Source organism: Giraffa tippelskirchi, chromosome 10 (assembly GCF_054371585.1).
Source record: "Giraffa tippelskirchi isolate mGirTip1 chromosome 10, T2T-mGirTip1v1.2.pri, whole genome shotgun sequence".
Taxonomy (NCBI): domain Eukaryota; kingdom Metazoa; phylum Chordata; class Mammalia; order Artiodactyla; family Giraffidae; genus Giraffa; species Giraffa tippelskirchi.
The window spans coordinates 53,751,258-53,769,119 of NC_137284.1; the positions used below are offsets into that span (position 1 = coordinate 53,751,258).

The window sequence follows — 17,862 nt, forward strand, 5'->3', positions numbered from 1 at the left end:
GGGTGGGATGTAGGAAGGAGGTTCAAAAGGGAGTGGACATACGTATACCTATGGCTGATTCACGTTGATCTCTGGCGGAAACCAATACAATATTGTAAAGCAATTATCCTCCAGTTAAAAATAAATTTTTTACAAAGGGAAAAAACATCTAGTTGAAATTGAGATGTTTTTATGTATAAAATATACATAGAATTTCAGAGATTTACTGTAAAAATAAAAATGCAAATTATATCAATAATTTTCATTGATTTCATGTTATGATATATGTCGATATACTGGATTAAATAAAATGTGTTCCTAAAATAAGCTAATTTCACCTGTTTAAAAAAAAAGAGGTAGCAAGAATACACAGAACTATACAAAAATGGTCTTAACGACCCAGATAACCATGATGATATGGTCACTCACCTAAAGCCAGACATCCTGGAGTATGAAATCAAGTAGGCCTTAGGAAGCATTATTACAACAAGACTAGTGGAAGTGATGGAATTCCGGCTGAACTATTTCAAATCCTAAAAGAGGATGCTGTGAAAGTGCTGCACTCAATATACAAGCAAATTTATAAAATTCAACAGAGGCCACAGGACTAGGAAAGATCAGTTTTCATTCCAATCCCAAAGAAGGACAATGCCAAAGAGTGTTCAAACTACCAACAATTGCACTCATTTCACATGCTAGTAAGGTTATGCTCAAAATCCTTCAAGCTAGGCTTCAGCAGTACATGAAACAGAAACTTCCAGATATACAAGCTAGGTTTAGGAAAGAGGAACAAGAGATCAAATTGCCAACATTTGTTGTCAGAAAGCAAGGGAATTCCTGGATCTACTTTTGCTTTATTGACTATGCCAAAGCCTTTGACTGTGTGGAAAACAGCCAACTGTGGAAAATGCTTAAAGAGATGGGAATACCAGACCACCTTACTTGTCTCCTGAGAAACCTATATGCAGGTCAAGAAACAACAGTTAGAACTGCACATGGAACAGCAGACTGGTTCAAAATTAGGGAAGGAGTAAGACAAGGCTATATATTGTCACCCTGCTTATTTAACTTCTATGCAGAGTACATCATGCAAAATGCTGGGCTGAATGAATCACAAGCTAGAATAAAGACTGCTTGGAGAAATTTCAACAGCGTCAGATATGCAGATGGTACCACTCTAATGGTAGAAAGTAAAGAGGAACTGAAGAGCCTTTTGATGAAAATGAAAGAGGAGAGTGAAAAAGCTGGCTTAAAACTCAGCATTCAAAAAACTAAAATCATGGCATCCAGTCCCATTACTTCATGGCAAATAGATGGGGGGAAAAATGGAAACGGTGATAGATTTTATTTTCTTGGGTTCCAAAATCACTGCCAATGGTGACTGCAGCCATGATATTAAAAGACCCTTGCTCCTTGGAAGAAAAGCTATGACAAACCTAGACAGAGTATTACAAAGCAGAGACATCACTTTGCTAATGAAGTTCCATATAGTCAAAGCTATTTTTTTTTCAGTAATCATGTATGGACATTAGAGCTAGACCATAAAGAAGGCTGAGGGCCAAAGAATTGGTACTTTCAAATTGTGATACCAGAGAAGACTCCTGAGAGTCCCTTGGACTGAAAATATGTCAAGCCAGTCAATCCTAAAGGAAATCAACCCTGAATATTCATTGAAAAGACTGATGCTGAAGCTCCAATACTTTGACCACCTGATACAAGAGCCAACTCACTGGAAAAGACCCTCATACTGGGAAAGATTGAGGGCAGAAGGATAAAGGGGCAGCAGCAGATGAGATGTGTAGATAGCATCATGGACTCAATGAACATGATGTTGAGCAAACTCTGGCAGTTGGTGAAGGACTGACAGTACATAGAGTTGCAAAGAAAGGGCCATGACTTAGTGACTGAACAACAACAAAACAGTCAATATTTTTGGTTCATAGCTTTGTTTGTTTCCACAGTTTGAATGTATCACCATATACTCTCCTAACCTAAAAGGTTTGTGCCAAGAAATCCTCTGATAGTATTATTTGAGGAGGAGGATGTCCCCTTTATTTGATGAATTTCTTTTATCTAGCTTGTTTCATGTTAATGTTAATAACAGTGTTTCTTGTTGTAGTTTTATTTAGGACAACATATTTGCTTTTATTCAAGGTTTATAAATATGAATGTCCACCCCCTCTACAGATTTCTTTGGCATTATGTTTTGAAATAAGCTTACTGGTACTTCCTCTTCTTGAGGGAACTCCCTAGTGCATGTACTGATTTAGTGATGATGTCAAGTAAGTTTCATTGGATTTCTTTACTCTTTTCTTCTTTTTGTTTCTGTGACTGGGTAATTTCAAATGATCTTCCTTTAATTCACTGATTTTTTTTTTTTGCTGTTTGAGTCTACCTTTGAAACTCTCTGTTGAATTTTTAAGTTCAGCTACTGTATTCTTCTTGCTAGAGTTTCTGTTTAATTCTTTTTTATAGTTTGTGTTTCTGTGTTCCTCTTCTTGGGTTTTGTATGTATCTGTATGTGTATACATTGTTGTTTTGATGTTTGTCTCTCAGTGTAGCTTACTGAGTTTCTTTAAGATTATTTTGAATTCTTTTTGGGCAATTCATAGGTTTTTATTTATTTGTAGCTGGTTATTTGACCTTTTTTTAGTTCTTCTGTGGTGTCATGTTTTCCTGATTCTTGTGATCCTGGTAGCCTGGCATTGGTGCCTGGGCATTTAAAGGAAGGTTTTCTCTTCCAGTCTTTGTATTCTGGCTTCCAGGGGTGATGGCCTTGACCAGACCAGAGTTTCTAGGCATCTCCCAAGCCTTTCTTCTCGGCTCTGGCTTTTTCCTGGAAGTGTAGAGGATGTTTTGAATTGTTTCTTCTCTCAGTCTCACTGAGTCATATTAGCTTCTGAGAGTCATATCAGGTGCTAAGTGCGAGCCAGTCCTTTTCTAGACAGCAGTGCCTGAAATGTCAAGACTTTTCGTGAAATTTCTATTTCTCTCCTTCCTTCCTAAAGGGGATGTCTTGGACTTTGCTCTTTCTCTGTTGCATGCCGAGTCATGCCAAGTGCTTGAGAGTCACCTTTTTCTTTTTTCCAGGGTATTATGTAGATTCTGAGCCAAAGAGTGCAAGCTCCATCTCTCTTCTTCTCTCCTAAAGGGACAGTCTCAGGGTTGTTTGCCTTTACCAAATTTTGTAGCGTTAAACTAGTTGCTGGATTCCATACTGGCTGCTTACATCTGTATGCTCTCTGTGGGAGCATACCTACCAGGTGCCATGGGTTTCCATCCCTTTTCTTCTCATCCAGAAGCAGTCCTTGTGGGGAATGACACAAAGACTGGGACCATCAGACTTTCATTTTTCATTTTCTTTCCACTAAGGGAGAAGTGGTGAGTTAGAGGGATCTCGTCCGGAGCTGAGTTTTGGTGACCTGGGGAAGTAGTAACGTGGTCAAAGTAAAACTGTTTCTCCTACAATTTTCAATAGGTCTGATCTTGGGCTTTGTTGTCCATGGGGATGCTGGAGCATTTCTGCTATAATCACTAGTTCTTAGAAAAGTGTTTTCATCCCTGAATGATTGTCAAATCAGTGTTTTTGTGCAGTGGAAATGAACCTCCTGCTCTGCTATGCTGCTGAACTGTTAACTGTTAACAATCCCTGCCTCTCAGTTAGAATATTTAGACCAGTTACATTTAAATTATCAGCCATTTGGATTTAAATCCACCATTTCCCCATTTTTTTCCTTTTTGTCACATCTGTTGTAACCTTTTCTTTTTATTCTTTTTTCTTTGATGATTTGCTTCTTTAAATAGTGCTGCTATTTTATAGTCTTGTTCATTGCTTTGTGTTGTTGTTTTTGTTCAGTTGCTAAGTCATGTCTAACTCCTTGTGACCCCATGGACTGCAGCACTTCAGGCTTCCCTGTCCTTCACTGACTCCCAAAGTTTGCTTACCTTCATGTCCATTGAGTCCATGATGCTATCTAACCATTTCATCTTCTGCCTCCCTCTTCTCCTTTTGCCCTCAGTCTTTCCTAGCATCAGGATCTTTTCTGATGAGTTGATTCTTTGTATCAGGTGGCCAACGTATTAGAGCTTCAGCTTCAGCATCAGTCCTTCCAATAAATATTCAGGGTTGATTTCCTGTAGGATTGACTGGTTTGATCTCCTTGCCATCCAAGAGACTCTCAGAGTTTTCTCTAACACCACAGTTCAAAAGCATCAATTCTTCAGTGAATTCAATCTTCTGTATGGTCCAGCTCTCACATCCTTACATGACTGCTGGAAAAACCATAGCTTTGACTCTGCAGACTTTTGTCAGCAAAGTGATGTCTCTGCTTTTGAATATGCTGTCTAGATTGGTCATAGCTTTCCTTCTAAGGAGCAAGAGTCTTTAATTTCATGGCTGCAGTCACTGTCCACAGTGATTTGGAGCCCAAGAAAATAAAATCTGTCATTGCTTCCACTCTTTCCCCTTCTACTTGCCATGAAGTGATGGGACGAGTTGCCATGGTCTTAGTTTTTTGAATGTTGAATTTTAAGCCGGCTTTTTCACTCTTTTTTTTTCACCCTCATAAAGAGCCTCTTTACTTCCACTTCACTTTGTGCCATTAGGGTCATGTCATCTGCATATCTGAGGTTTTTTTCTATTTCTCTGGCAGTCTTGTTTCAAGCTTGTGATTACCTAACCTGGCATTTCATGTGATGTACTCTGCATAAAAGTTGAATATGCAGGGTGACAATAGATAGCCTTGTCTTACTCCTTTCCCAATTTTGAACCAGTCCATTGTTCCATGTGCAGTTCTACCTGTTGTTTCTTGACCCTCATACAGGTTTCTCAGGAGACAGTTAAGGTGGTCTGGTATTCCCATCTCTTTAAGATTTTCCACAGTTTCTTGTGATCTACACAGTTGAAAGATTTAGTGTAGTCAATGAAGCAGATGTTTTTCTGGAATTCTCTTGCTTTTTCTATGATCCAACGAATTTTGACAATGTGATCTCTTGTTCCTCTCCCTTTTTTAAACTCAGTTTGTACATCTGGGCTTCCCTATAGCTCATATGGTAAAGAATCTGCCTGCAGTGCAGGAGACCTGGACTCAATCCCTGGGTCGGAAAGATCCCCTGGAGAAGGGAATGGCAACCCACTCCAGTATTCTTGCCTTAAGAGTCCTATGGATAGAGGAGCCTGGTATCATGTGGTCCATGGGGTCACAAAAATTTGGACACGACTGAGGGGCTAACACTACTACTACTATACATCTGGAAGTTCTCGGTTCATGTACTGCCAAGGCTTGCTTGAAGGATTTTGAGCATAACCTTACTAGCATATGATATGAGTTGTATATAGCAGTTGTACACTAGTTTGAACATTCTTTGGCATTGCCCTTTTTTGCTTTATTGTTTTTAAATCATAGTACTGCTTTATGTAGATGGGTTTTTATTATTCTATTACATATCATTTAACCTAGTTTTCTACTCTTCAAGGTTTGCTCCTCCCATATTTTTTGTTTCTTCTAAACTTATATATTTTTTCATTCTTTTTTGGTGGATTTGCTTCAAATTTTAACACTCTAAGTAGCAGAACCAAAAGTTACCTAGTGTATATAGTACCTTCCAAAAAAGTGTAAGAATCTTAAAGACCTTTAACTCATGACCTGCCTTCATCTCTCAAGTTTTTGTTTCATAATATTTTAGTTCTTCTAAAAATTTTTTTCACTTATTATTAAGATCGTTTCAAAATGTCAGTGTCTGTTTAGATTCACCCACAGTTTTATCCATTTATTTGCTTACCATTTACTCTTGTGTCTCTCTTTCCTTATCACGTCATTTTTCCTTCCTCCTGTATTTATTGTTCCACTGAAATCTGAAGACTCACTGCTTTCTCAATTCTGGAAGATTCTTCTGCCTGAACAGCTTTGAAGATTACCTTTTACCCAATTTCCTTCTCTGCAACTCCTATTTAGTATGTTTTAGATTATCTCATTGATTTCTCCATCTCTTTTACTTTTTTATATGTTTTATATGTTCCTTATTCTGTGTGATTTCTTCAGGTGTTTATTGTGTTTATTTATTCTTGGTGCAGCTTGGCCTAATCTGATGTTCAGTCTGTCCACAGTTTTTAATTTCAATCTATTTTTTCTCCCTATATTAACTGTAATGTAAGGTTACTTTTCAGATATACTTTCTCTTTTATTACGATATAAATTTCCTTTACTGTGTTTCCATTACCACTTCTATATCTTTATGTGTTTTAAGGATACTTGGTATCATTTTTTGCTATTTTAGGTAACTGAAGTTCCACTGTATGAATTTCTTGATGTTTTCATGTGGCAGTTTGTTTCCTCTTCTGTAGTTTCTGATTTCATTCTCTACTTCATAATTCTGGCTGATAAGTAGTATTTGTCAGTCCTTTATCAGTAGATATAGACCCTTTGACTTAAGTTGTGTGTGTTTTTCTGTAAAGTTATTATATTTGCTTGTGACTGTTCTCAAGCAAAGCCAACTTTTATGTTAATTTCTGACTTGGTGATTTTGTATTCCACAGAAAATACAACAAAATCCCACACACACTTTGAAAGCAAAACATGGAGTACTAATTCACAGAGGAGTTTGCTTCCCCTCTCCCTCCACTCTATCACCTTCTCCTGCTGCCCCCTGTCTGCCCAAGGCCTGATTGAGAGACTTTCTTGTTTTTTCTCACTTGTAGATTGAATTTTTTCCTACTCCACTGTTTTACTTAGAGTCTTGCTTGGTTGGTTGTTGTGTTTATCTTTTTAACAGGTTTAAGCCTTTTTTCCTTTATCTCTTTAGGTTGGTAAATTATAATACTCTGGAATACTCAGATTGGCATGAAATAAAATAGAGACTCAGCTAATATTTGGTTTGTAATTTTCATTTTTAGCATCTTTTTCTCCCTGTCTTCCTTTTTGCTTTTCCTTTCTCTCTTATTGTTGAAATAGAGCTACACAAGACCTTTGCTCTGTAATATTCAGTTAGGTGATTTTTAGCAGGAGGATTTTCCAGAATATCTGTTGTGTCATATGGTTGGAAATGGGAAATCTTTTTCTGTATTTTTAAGTGTCATTTCTGTCCTCTGCTTCTATCTTGTCTGCTTTTATCAGTTGGAAATATACTACTATAAAAGCCTTAGTATGAGAGTTAAATCTCTTGTGAGTTTAAACCTAGATTATAAATTATCTTCAGTCTTTCTTCTAAAGAGTCTGGTGCCCCAGTGCAGATCTCCTTTCCTGTGGTACAGCTGCCACCTCAGTGACCGACTCTGGGTGAAGAGCTGATCCTTTTGCCTGTTGCTTCAGGACTCATGTAGACTCTACACTGCAAAATTAATTTTTTCTTTATTCTAAAGTTCTCAGATTGGTTATGCTTCTTAGGGGTGGATTCCACCTTCCAAGGAATTCAAACTGTTGTATAACCTTTTACTTTCCTTCCTGATCTGAGTATGTATACATCATTTGTGTTGGTGTTCCTACCATGAGAGGGATGACTTTGTGTTTTCGTTTAATCTTCTTCGACAGTTAAAAAGGACATTCTCCTGTAAGATATGGACATTGGAACATTCTCCTGTAAGATCTGGACACCCTACCTCTCATTTGCTCACTGAACACCAAGATCACCAGTTTTTTCTGTGCAAATTCACAGTTCTTTCCATTTCATTCAAGATACCTTAAGCCTCTATCTCCTTTTCTTTTGTTTTTTGTTTTAGCTTTGCTTCTTAATTCCAGTCCTATTTGATGACTCTAGTCATTTTCCAAAGAGATTCCCAAATATAGGTGTTAACCAAAGTTTTCCAACAGATTCTATCTTAGAAGTGTATTGTTTGTAATAGCTGGTACATAATGAATTCTCCCCGCATTGTTATTGGAGCTCCAGTCTAAATCTGATCCTGTATAATATAGAGCATTTTTTGCCTATCCTAGGAGTTCCATAATTTTAAGTAGTTGTTGCTTTCTGGGCTTGTTGGACCAATGTAGTGCAAATAATAAGCCTTCCTAGTCACCTTTTTTAGTACCTAACTTGGCATGATCATAGGAACAGATTATGGTACTCAAAGGAAGCTGTTCAACTTCCCATGGAGAAGTGAAGTTTATATATTTTACTATATATAAATATATATTTAATGATTTCTTATTCTAGCCCTGTAATCAATAACCAATAACTATAGAACATATTCCTTCCATATATGTTTAATCATTCTATAAAGTTTGAAGGTAGGGAGTGAAGGGAATAGTAGCTTAGGCTAGGCATTATGTTGTTTGTTCTGTAGTATTAATTCTTTTTTGTTGCTGTTGTTCTGTAGTATTAATTCTTTGTATCTTAAATTAGGCGATTAAACTATGAAGAATTTCTATAATCATAATTTGTTCTTATGTCATCCAAATTGGTCCAAAAAGTTTTGCTTTAAAATCTTTCATTCTTACCCAACTTAGAGAATTCCCCAATTTCACCCTTTATTTGGTACAGTTGACCCTTGTCAACCATCAACATACTCATTATTTAAAAAATTGAGTCAATGATTCAAGTAATTTACTTTCTTTCCATTTCTACCAAATGAGATATTTATCTTCATTCTGCTTTTTAGAAGGAAAACAGGAAACCAAAATCTGATTTGCATGATTATTTTTGTTCATCAAGTCCAGTTTTCCAGATCTAGTTTCACTGTTGTTGTTGTTGTTTTCTGCATAGAGTGTTAGGGAGCTAAGTGATTATGAGTGTGTCTCCTGAAAATTTTATTTGTAGTCTTGTGCTTCCTTGGTAGCTCAGATGGTAAAGAGTCTGCTTGCAATGTAGGAGACCCGGGTTTGATCCCTGGGTCTGGGAGATCCCTTGGAGAAGGAAATGGCAACCCGCTCCAGTATTCTTGTCTGGAAAATCCCCTGGTTGGAGCCTGGCAGGCTACAGTCCACGGGCTCGCAAAGACTCAGACACGACTGACTGACTAACACTTTCACTTTCACCTGGTAGCTCAGCTGGTAAAGAATCCACCTGCAATGTAGGAGACCCCAGTTCAACTCCTGGGTCAGAAAGATCCACTGGAGAAGGGATAGGCTACCCACTCCAGTATTCTTGGGCTTCCCTAGAGGCTCAGCTGGTAATGAATCCGCCTTCAGTGAGGGAGACCTGGGTTCGATCCCTGGTTTGGGAATGGAACAGCTTCCGCTGGAGAAGGGAAAGGCTAGCAGCTCCACTGTTATGGCCTGGAGAATTCCACGGACTCTATAGTATAGGGTTGCAAAGAGTTGGACACGACTGAGCGACTTTCACTCACTATTTAAATATAGTTAATTACATACCAGACTTGTAGCTAATTAATTTGTAAGCACTTCCTTAACTACAAATAAATAGCAGCAAATTTGACAGTTTATTAGAAATATAACAAAACCATGTAGACTGTAAAAATGTAGTAATTCAGTAATAGACTGATTGTAGTATACTGAAAAACATTTTTACAATCACTTGTAGAAATCTTCATGGCAGGGATATAATTTGTAAGATATCTGAGGAAGTCAGTAGATTGAGATACACAATTAGTGGTTATAGATCAACATGAGTTCCTTCATCCCTGCTTCTTACTGTGTTAGAGGTGCATGTTAGCATAGAAGAACTGAGCTGAACTAACTGACTGACAGAGGGTGTTAACTCATGACCATACCTCATGCTTTACCAGGTAAAGCTTACTAGTCACTGAAAAGTATAAGCCTCTCCTTACTTTTAGGAGTCAAGACAGAATAATTATTATAAGTAAAAAGGGTAATTAATTATAGGTCAGAATTATGCCTTAATTATTTTGTAAATTTGGTTTTTGAAACAGAGCTAGAAGTTTTTAACATGGGCTGTATTCCCTCTTGTTTTTAAACCTAATTTTCCTTTATGGAAAGAGTGGAGCAGATGCCTCAGCATATGCTTCTTAAAGATTCATAAAGTAACATTTTTTTAAGAACATTTAATTGTTAGAGTACATTTCTGAAAGTACATTTCATTTCAAAGAACTGTCTTATTTTTTGCTCTTATGCCATAAAGACGGAGAAGGCAATGGCACCCCACTCCAGTACTCTTGCCTGGAAAATCCCATGGATGGAGGAGCCTGGTAGGCTACAGTCCATGGGGTCGCTAAGAGTCAGACATGACTGAGCGACTTCACTTTCACTTTTCCCTTTCATGCACTGGAGAAGGAAATAGCAACCCACTCCAGTATTCTTGCCTGGAGAATCCCAGGGACGGCGGAGCCTGGTGGGCTGCCGTCTATGGGGTCGCACAGAGTCGGACATGACTGAAATGACTTAGGAGCAGCAGCAGCATGCCATAAAGAATCTACAGTGCAGGAGACCCAAGTTTGATCTCTGGATCAGGAAGATCTCCTGGAGAAGGGAATGCTACCCACTTCGGTATTCTTCCCTGGAGAATTCCATAGACAGAAGAGCCTTGCAGGCTACAGTCTATGGGGACGCAAAGAGTCATAGTGACTGTAGCACTTTCACATATTATTCAAAACCAAAGAGACTAAAAAGTTTGGTTATATATTGAAATATTTTCTCTGTGTTGTATTTGAAAATATCAGACGTTTATAGTTGAAATCTTTTCAGTTTTATAGGTGCTATTTATATCCTTTGAATTCATAAAAAATAAGGACCTTGAGAATTTTTGCTGTTTCTAAAAACATATGAATCCTTATTTGTTCTAAAATTTACATTTATGCAATAATGATTTTTCATACTGTATTTCTGTCTCAGGCTAAAAATCTCATAGAGCGGTTTTTTAATCAACAAGTGGAAGTTCTGGGCAGACGTCTAGAGCCATTGCCTGAGATATACTATATTGAAGGTACCCTCCAAATGGTTTGGATCAATCGCTGCTTCCCAGGGTATGGAATGAATATCATGAAACACCCAAGATGTCCTGAGTGCTGTGGTATGTAATGAACTCTGATTTTATGATTTATTCACTTACCTTCATTATGCCTAAGTGAATGTCTCTCACTTATTTTTACTATCATTTAGGTTTGAAGTAGTGTGTTTGAAAAGACTCAGCCTGAAGATTTAAAAGAAAACGTCTGGCTTAATTCTGGCCTTGTTTTAACATTAGAGTAAAGAGGGGTGGGGGCATCAGGCAGTTGTCTGGGAGGAAAAACAAATGCTAGTTATGAGACACCTAGAGTTATTATCTTAATGGCCAAACTTATTTATTTTAGAACCAATTTTTGAGGAGTTTACATTCATATAGCCTAGGTTAGGTATCTTTTTACTTTTTTTAAAAAATAAGTGTATGAGTTGCTTTACTACCAGTTTTCCTTCTGGCCTTTGATCCTCCCATTAAAGGGTCTGAGCTGCTGTCTGGCTTTTCTCCATGTTGTGCTCTTATTGAAGCATCTGTAAAGGCTCTTGCATGAGGACATGGATGCAAAGTCTTTGAATTTCTATTTTCAGTTGTTGATTGAACCAGTTAATCTTCAAAGACTCTCTAATGAAAATACCACTAAATTAGTACCTTTTTCAAGCCTCTGTTTCTCCTCCTTCTCTTCTGTTACCTTATGTTAGATTAAAAACCTGTTCATTTGATAGGGCTCTGAATATTATTTTTATTTTGCTTTACTTAACTGGGTTAGATTTTGCTCTGTTTTTTCATAATTTTGTTTTTGTTTAGGGATATGAATTTTGACAAAATGTACAGAAAATTTGTCTTAGGAAATACAAATTTAACAAATAACACACTTACAAGTACCAACCTAGTGACTGTTTTGAGAATCTGTGATTACATACGTCACTAGAACGCAGAAAATGATGAAGAAAAACCTAGGAATGCCAAATAGTGAAAACAAAACCTGGTAGTTTAGCTGTCTATTAAATGCATTTATATTAGCCATCAATAAAGTCTTTTAAGACAAGCTAAAACATTTAAATAGTTGCATCTCATTAATTCCAAGAATTTGAAATAGTTAAATGTAGCTCTTTCATGTGAAATAATAGATTTCATCATAATTATTATTGTGATAATAATAATTTCATCATTAAATTGTTTTGCATTTATAAAAGTTCAGATAGCATAATTTTCAGGTATTCTCATTTTACCATGTAATTATAACATTCACATTATTATGTGTTATACTGTTTGATTAGGTTCATTAAGCACCTCTTTTATTCTTGACAACAGACACCATGGGAAGTATAAATAAAATAGATATAAATCTCTAAAATATTTTCTGGCTCTGAAATGCTCTCCCTCATGCATGTCTTGGCCCACAGAGCTTAGCGATAGAGGAGATAGATCCAGGAAACAATTAGTGAACAGAGAGCACCACACTACAGGGAAAAGAACAGAAAGGAGATTATATAAAGCAAACCAAATTAGAGATAGGATGGATCCTAAAGGATTAATATAATTGACAAAAAGGCTTTCTGAGTGGTTTGACACTTGAGGTAGGACTCTGAAGATACAACTTAGCAAGTACCACCCAAGCAAGGGCATGATTGAGCTTCAGATTTCTGGGGGGATTTCACATTTCACTTGACTGGGGCTAGAGGATTAGTATCAGAAGGGCATGGCAGGCTTTGAGAGCAAAGTGGGAGAATTCAAATTTAATGTGGCAGTATGAGCCATATCTTTGAACAGAGGAGAGAAATAGCATTTATTTCTTGAATTTTATGGGATCATTATCATTGCTCAGTATACTTATCAGCTAATGATTTGTTATATTTCAATTTGTGTCATTCAGTGATAAATAAATATTTTAACTTAGATTACTTTTGTGTTATTATCATCTCTGTTAGACTACTTAACCAAGACTGAGCTCCCTCTTTTGTACAGAACTCATTAAGTACAATGTGACCTTCAAGTCCTCATCATATACAGTTATTTTTGACTATATTATATGAGGCTATCATTCTAAAAATTTTAAAGAGCACATGCTACTCAGAAACACAGTTACTTTGTTCTGCAAATTGAAAGACTCTGTAAAATATAATGGACTTCCCTGGCGGCTCAGTGGTGAAGAATCCACCTGCAATGCACGAGACGTGGGTTTGATCCTTGGATTGGGAAGATTCCCTGGAGAACAAAATGGCAATTCAGTCTAGTATTCTTGCCTGGGAAATCCCATGGACAGAAGAGCCTGGAAGGCTACAGTCCATGGGGTCACAAAAGAGTAAGACACAACTTAATGACTAGACAGCAGCAGCATAAAATACAACAATACTTACAAGACAAAATTAACATATTAAATGAACTTAAAATCCATTCAAGTGTGAAATGAAATACTAGATAGAAGTACATAAAATGTATGAGGTACTGTGTAAAATAACTTACTTCCAAAATGAAGATACTTTATGTTCAGCACAGATTGAGATAAGCAGATCTCAATGTGAGGGAAGTTTATTTACTTTCTCAACAGTCGGTTAAGTAAACAGTGATGTTTTCTTTCTTTTTTTTTTTTGTATATCTTACTTTACTCATTTAATTTTCACATCTAGACCACAGATAAAGATTGTTTGCTTATAAACCTGGAAACTTAACATTTCTACCTATACTATTTTATCATTTCTAGTTAACTTAACATTTTAGATTGATTTTTACTAAAAAACTTCAGCTTCACATTTAGCATTGCTTATTATATGCATCATTTTGTCTATCATTTTGACATGAATAATGAAGAAGTTCTAATTTGTGAATTACTGCTATCTCATAATTTCATAAATTATATCATAAAACTACTACAGCCGAAGACCAGCTGGAGTATTATACTGTTTCTGATAGAGTTTTTTACAATCCATATTCTAAAATATGAAATTACTGTGTAATTTCTCTGGTTTCTGTTATTTCTGTAAGACTCTGTATATCTTGTTTTCCTCTTTATTTTATTCCTATTTAACCTCATCAAATAGTATTTTTGGACATAATATCCCACTCTTCCTTTTTCTTCTTCTTTAAACTATGGCAGTGTCTCAAAGTTACCTGAAGACCTTCTCAAAAATATATCCAAGGTATGGGAGCCAGTCAGCTACATTTATAAGTGTCCTAGGTGAATTGATGTACAAGAAAGTTTGAGCCTACTGAATATTGGTATTGATAAAGCAATACCTAGATAGGATGCCTTTCCTCCTGTTGAAGCAATAGACTGTTTTTCATTGATTATAATGGGTGAATATGTAGCTTTCTGATACTTTATGCAGCATTGTTGTTTTCTGTTACTTTCTTTATAAATAAAGTTTTCTGTTGCACATCCAAAGCTTTGGGGAGTCCCAGGAAACTTTAGCAAGATTATCATGATGATATAATGTCTGTGTCAGTAGTTAGAAATAATTAGCTTACAGGTTAAACATTGGATAATTTTATTAATAAAGTATACTTTCACACTTCAATTTTGCAGTGAAAGTGAATTATTTAGTAGATATAGTTGTTTTTAATAAGGTATTTTAGACTCGAAAAATTTATTCTGCTCAGACACATAACCGTGAACTCTTATTTTAATTTTATATCCAAGCACCGAGAAAAATAATAACAAAAAAGCCGACGTCAGCAAAGCAAACTTTAAGGCAAGAAGTCTTACTAGTTACACAAGGAGGCGTTACATAGTGATGAAAGGATAGGTCTAATAAGAAGAGGTGACAATACAGTATTTCTGAATTTGTGAGGACTTAACATAGGTCTGAAATACATGAAAATTGCAGGTAATACTGGCATATAAAGCAATATAGAAAAATTAAGATTGGACTCAGCTAAAAAAATCACTTACAGATGTATTACAAACATAAATAGATCAAGAACTGTAAACATTTTAAAATATAACAAGGAAATATCATCACATCTTCAGCATCAGAAAAAGATTTTAAAAAAAACACAAAAATCACTGATTTTTATAAAAAAAGATTGTTAATTTTGTCTACATAAAAATTAAGTACTTAGGTTTATCAAAAGATATTCCAAAGAGAAGGTAATCCACAGAGTGGGAAAATTATTTGTAATGGATATAACCAACAAAAGACTAGGTCATATAAAAAAACCCATAGAAAACATTTTTGAAAAAGACAAGCCAGTTTTGAAAAATGGAAAGAGGTTTGAACAAGTAATTCACAAGAGAGTAATTCCAGATGGTCAGTGGATCCGTGAAAATATGTTCAACCTTTTTGTAATCCGGGGAATGTAAATTAAAAACTAAATGAGATCCTACTACACAGTTATCAGATGGGCAAAAAAGAAACAGTCTTAATACACACTGTGGAGTCTTGGAGCAGCGTACACTGCCTGAATGGATGTAAATCGTATCCCCGGGGAAGCAGTTTGGCATTATTGTAAACGTGATGATGCACATACTCTGTGATCTAGCATTTGACTCTCAGGAAAATTTCCTCACAGCATATTTTTTTCATAGTCCCAAACTAGAGACAACCCAAATGTCCATTCATGTTAAAATGTACGAATAAAAGAGTGATATAGTCATATAATGGGAGTGTTATATAGGAATGGCTGTAATGGGTGAATGGGAATTACAACCGTGTGGATAAGTTTTATAAACATAACTGATGGAAAAGAAGCTAATTAACCACAATGGAATCCATACAATTTGGCAGAGCTGAACTCTGTTTTATAGAGATTTATTTATGAATGCCGAAAGCTAAAACTACAGTGCAGTCAACTGACATTATCACCGTGACACAGAAGACTAGTGCTGACTTGTAATGGGGACGGGGAATGAGTGGATTGGGACACAGGAGCAGTGTTGTGAGGTGGCAGACTCCTATTTTATGTTCCTTAATTGTTTCTAGACAGGTCTTCTGTGCAAACATTCATTATATTGTACATTTATATCTTATTGTTTTCTGTGTTAGAGTTCATAGTAAAAAGGTAAAAATTTAAAATTTTCCCTTAAAGCTTGAGCACCATTGTTAAAACACTAAAGGCATGCTAAAGAAAAACACTAACAAGTGTTTCCTTTCTTTAATAATTCAAATTTTTCATTTGTGTATGGTATCACCTGATCTTTGTCTTCATAAATTTATAATTTTAACAGAGCTATATCAATAAATGGTTCAGCAGAAATAATGAAATTATTGTGACTTTTTTCTGTTAACCATTAATAATATAAATACAATTCCATGTTACTCTACTCTCTGCATATTACTTTTATTTATTAAAAATAGCTAACTAATCATAGGAATTACATTTAAACATTTTGTTTATGTTGTAAATTAGATTATTTCCTTTTTTATTATTGTATTAACTGTTTACGCTTTTACTTAACCAGCTTTTATTTTTTTAGTTACTTCCTTATATAAATTTATAGAAAAATGAGTAATAATCTTAAATAACAGACATTTTGATATTTTACATTTTTTGGTGTGTTTTATAATAGTTTAACATGTTCACCCTATCTTAACCTCTCTTATAATACGTGTGTAACAGTGCATTACAATGTTATAATGTATTGCAGTATTATAATGTATATGTAACTACAGACATTCTGGTATATCTTTTAATAGATTCTGAGTGTGACTTTTCAAAAACTAGAAAGCAAAATTTTATAGCTCTTTGAAGTAAGGACCATGTCTCTCACTCTGCTGCATCTGCTTAGACTGATACCTTTATCTGGTAGATTTCACAGGTCTGCCACTCAGGACTTGTTAACTGGACAGCTGTCCTTTGCACTTTCCAACTTTTCCTTCTCTTGCTCTCCCTCATGCTCTTCTCCAGTTAATTTCTTGTTTAGAGATTTCACCCAAATTTATCTGCTTGATTTCATTCCCACTGTAATTTGGATTTCATTGTTTTTTGTCTGGAGTGATTATAGTCTTTTCCTAACTGTGTCCCTTTACTTTTTCTCCTTTTCAGTCTGTATACCACATTGCTTCTGATTATACTTGTAAATTCCAAATGTAATCATCTCATTAATTTAAAGCCTTCAATAGTATCATCCTTTACCCAGTGCTACATATTTGTGTCTCTATAGGTAGATATGTTTCTGAATACTTTCTTGTTCCACTAATGCATTAGTCTATCCCTGCAACAATTAGTTACAACTTTTAATGAGTCTCAAATCTCTCATAAGCCATGTCCTTATGTACTATCCCTGAGGGCTTCCCTGATAGCTCAGTTGGTAAAGAATCCGCCTGCAATGCAGGAGACCCCAGTTTGATTCCTGGGTTGGGAAGATCCCCTGGTGAAGGGATAGGCTACCCACTCCAGTATTTTTGGTATTTCCTGGTGGCTCACTGGTAAAGAATCTGCCTGCAATGTAGGAGACCTGGGTTCGATCCCTGGGTTGGGAGGATCCCCTGGAGAAGGGAAGGACTGCCCACTTCAGTATTCTAGCCTGGAGAATTCCATAGTCCATGGGGTCGCAAAGAGTCATACACAACTGAGCAACTTTCACTATGTACTATGAGGTCCATTGCCTCTCCAGTTAAACTTTTGAAATCATCTTGTCAAGTTCTATAAAAATAGCTGTTGGATTTTGATGGTCACTTCATTGAATCTATCAGTCTCTTTGGTAGAATTGTCATCCTACCAATATTGAGTCTTCTAACTCATGAGCATGTTGTATGTGTATGTGAGTGTGTACATGCATATTCTTGTGCATCTTCATTAAAATGTATCCCGTTAAGTTTTCGTTTAAATGTATCCCAATTATAATTGTTCTTATAGATGTCTTATAAATGTTTTACTTATAAATAAGTGTCACTTATAAATAAGTGTTTTAGATTTACATCTAGGTAACTGATTGTTTTAAATTTTTTATTTTGATATAATGTTAGACTTCAGAAAAGTTAGAAAATAGTTCAAAAAATTCCTGTATACTTTTACCAAAGTTATTGCTATAAACTGAATATTTATATCCCCTCAAATTCATATGCTGAAACCTAATCCCCAGTGTGGTGCTATTTGGTG

General features: G+C 35.9%; 1 protein-coding gene across 4 annotated transcripts in view; it reads left to right on the plus strand.

Moving 5' to 3' along the window:
• Window positions 1–17,862, plus strand: part of ZPBP (zona pellucida binding protein) — a 130,392-nt gene that overhangs the window by 74,383 nt on the left and 38,147 nt on the right. For all 4 annotated transcript variants that reach the window (XR_014067782.1, XR_014067781.1, XM_081537454.1 and 1 more), the window contains exon 7: window positions 10,719–10,896. Coding sequence is in view for 2 of the 4 variants with exons in the window: in XM_081537454.1 (XP_081393580.1) it covers window positions 10,719–10,896 (178 nt within the window). In the remaining 2 variants the exon portion in view is untranslated. The remainder of the gene's footprint in view (window positions 1–10,718; window positions 10,897–17,862) is intronic.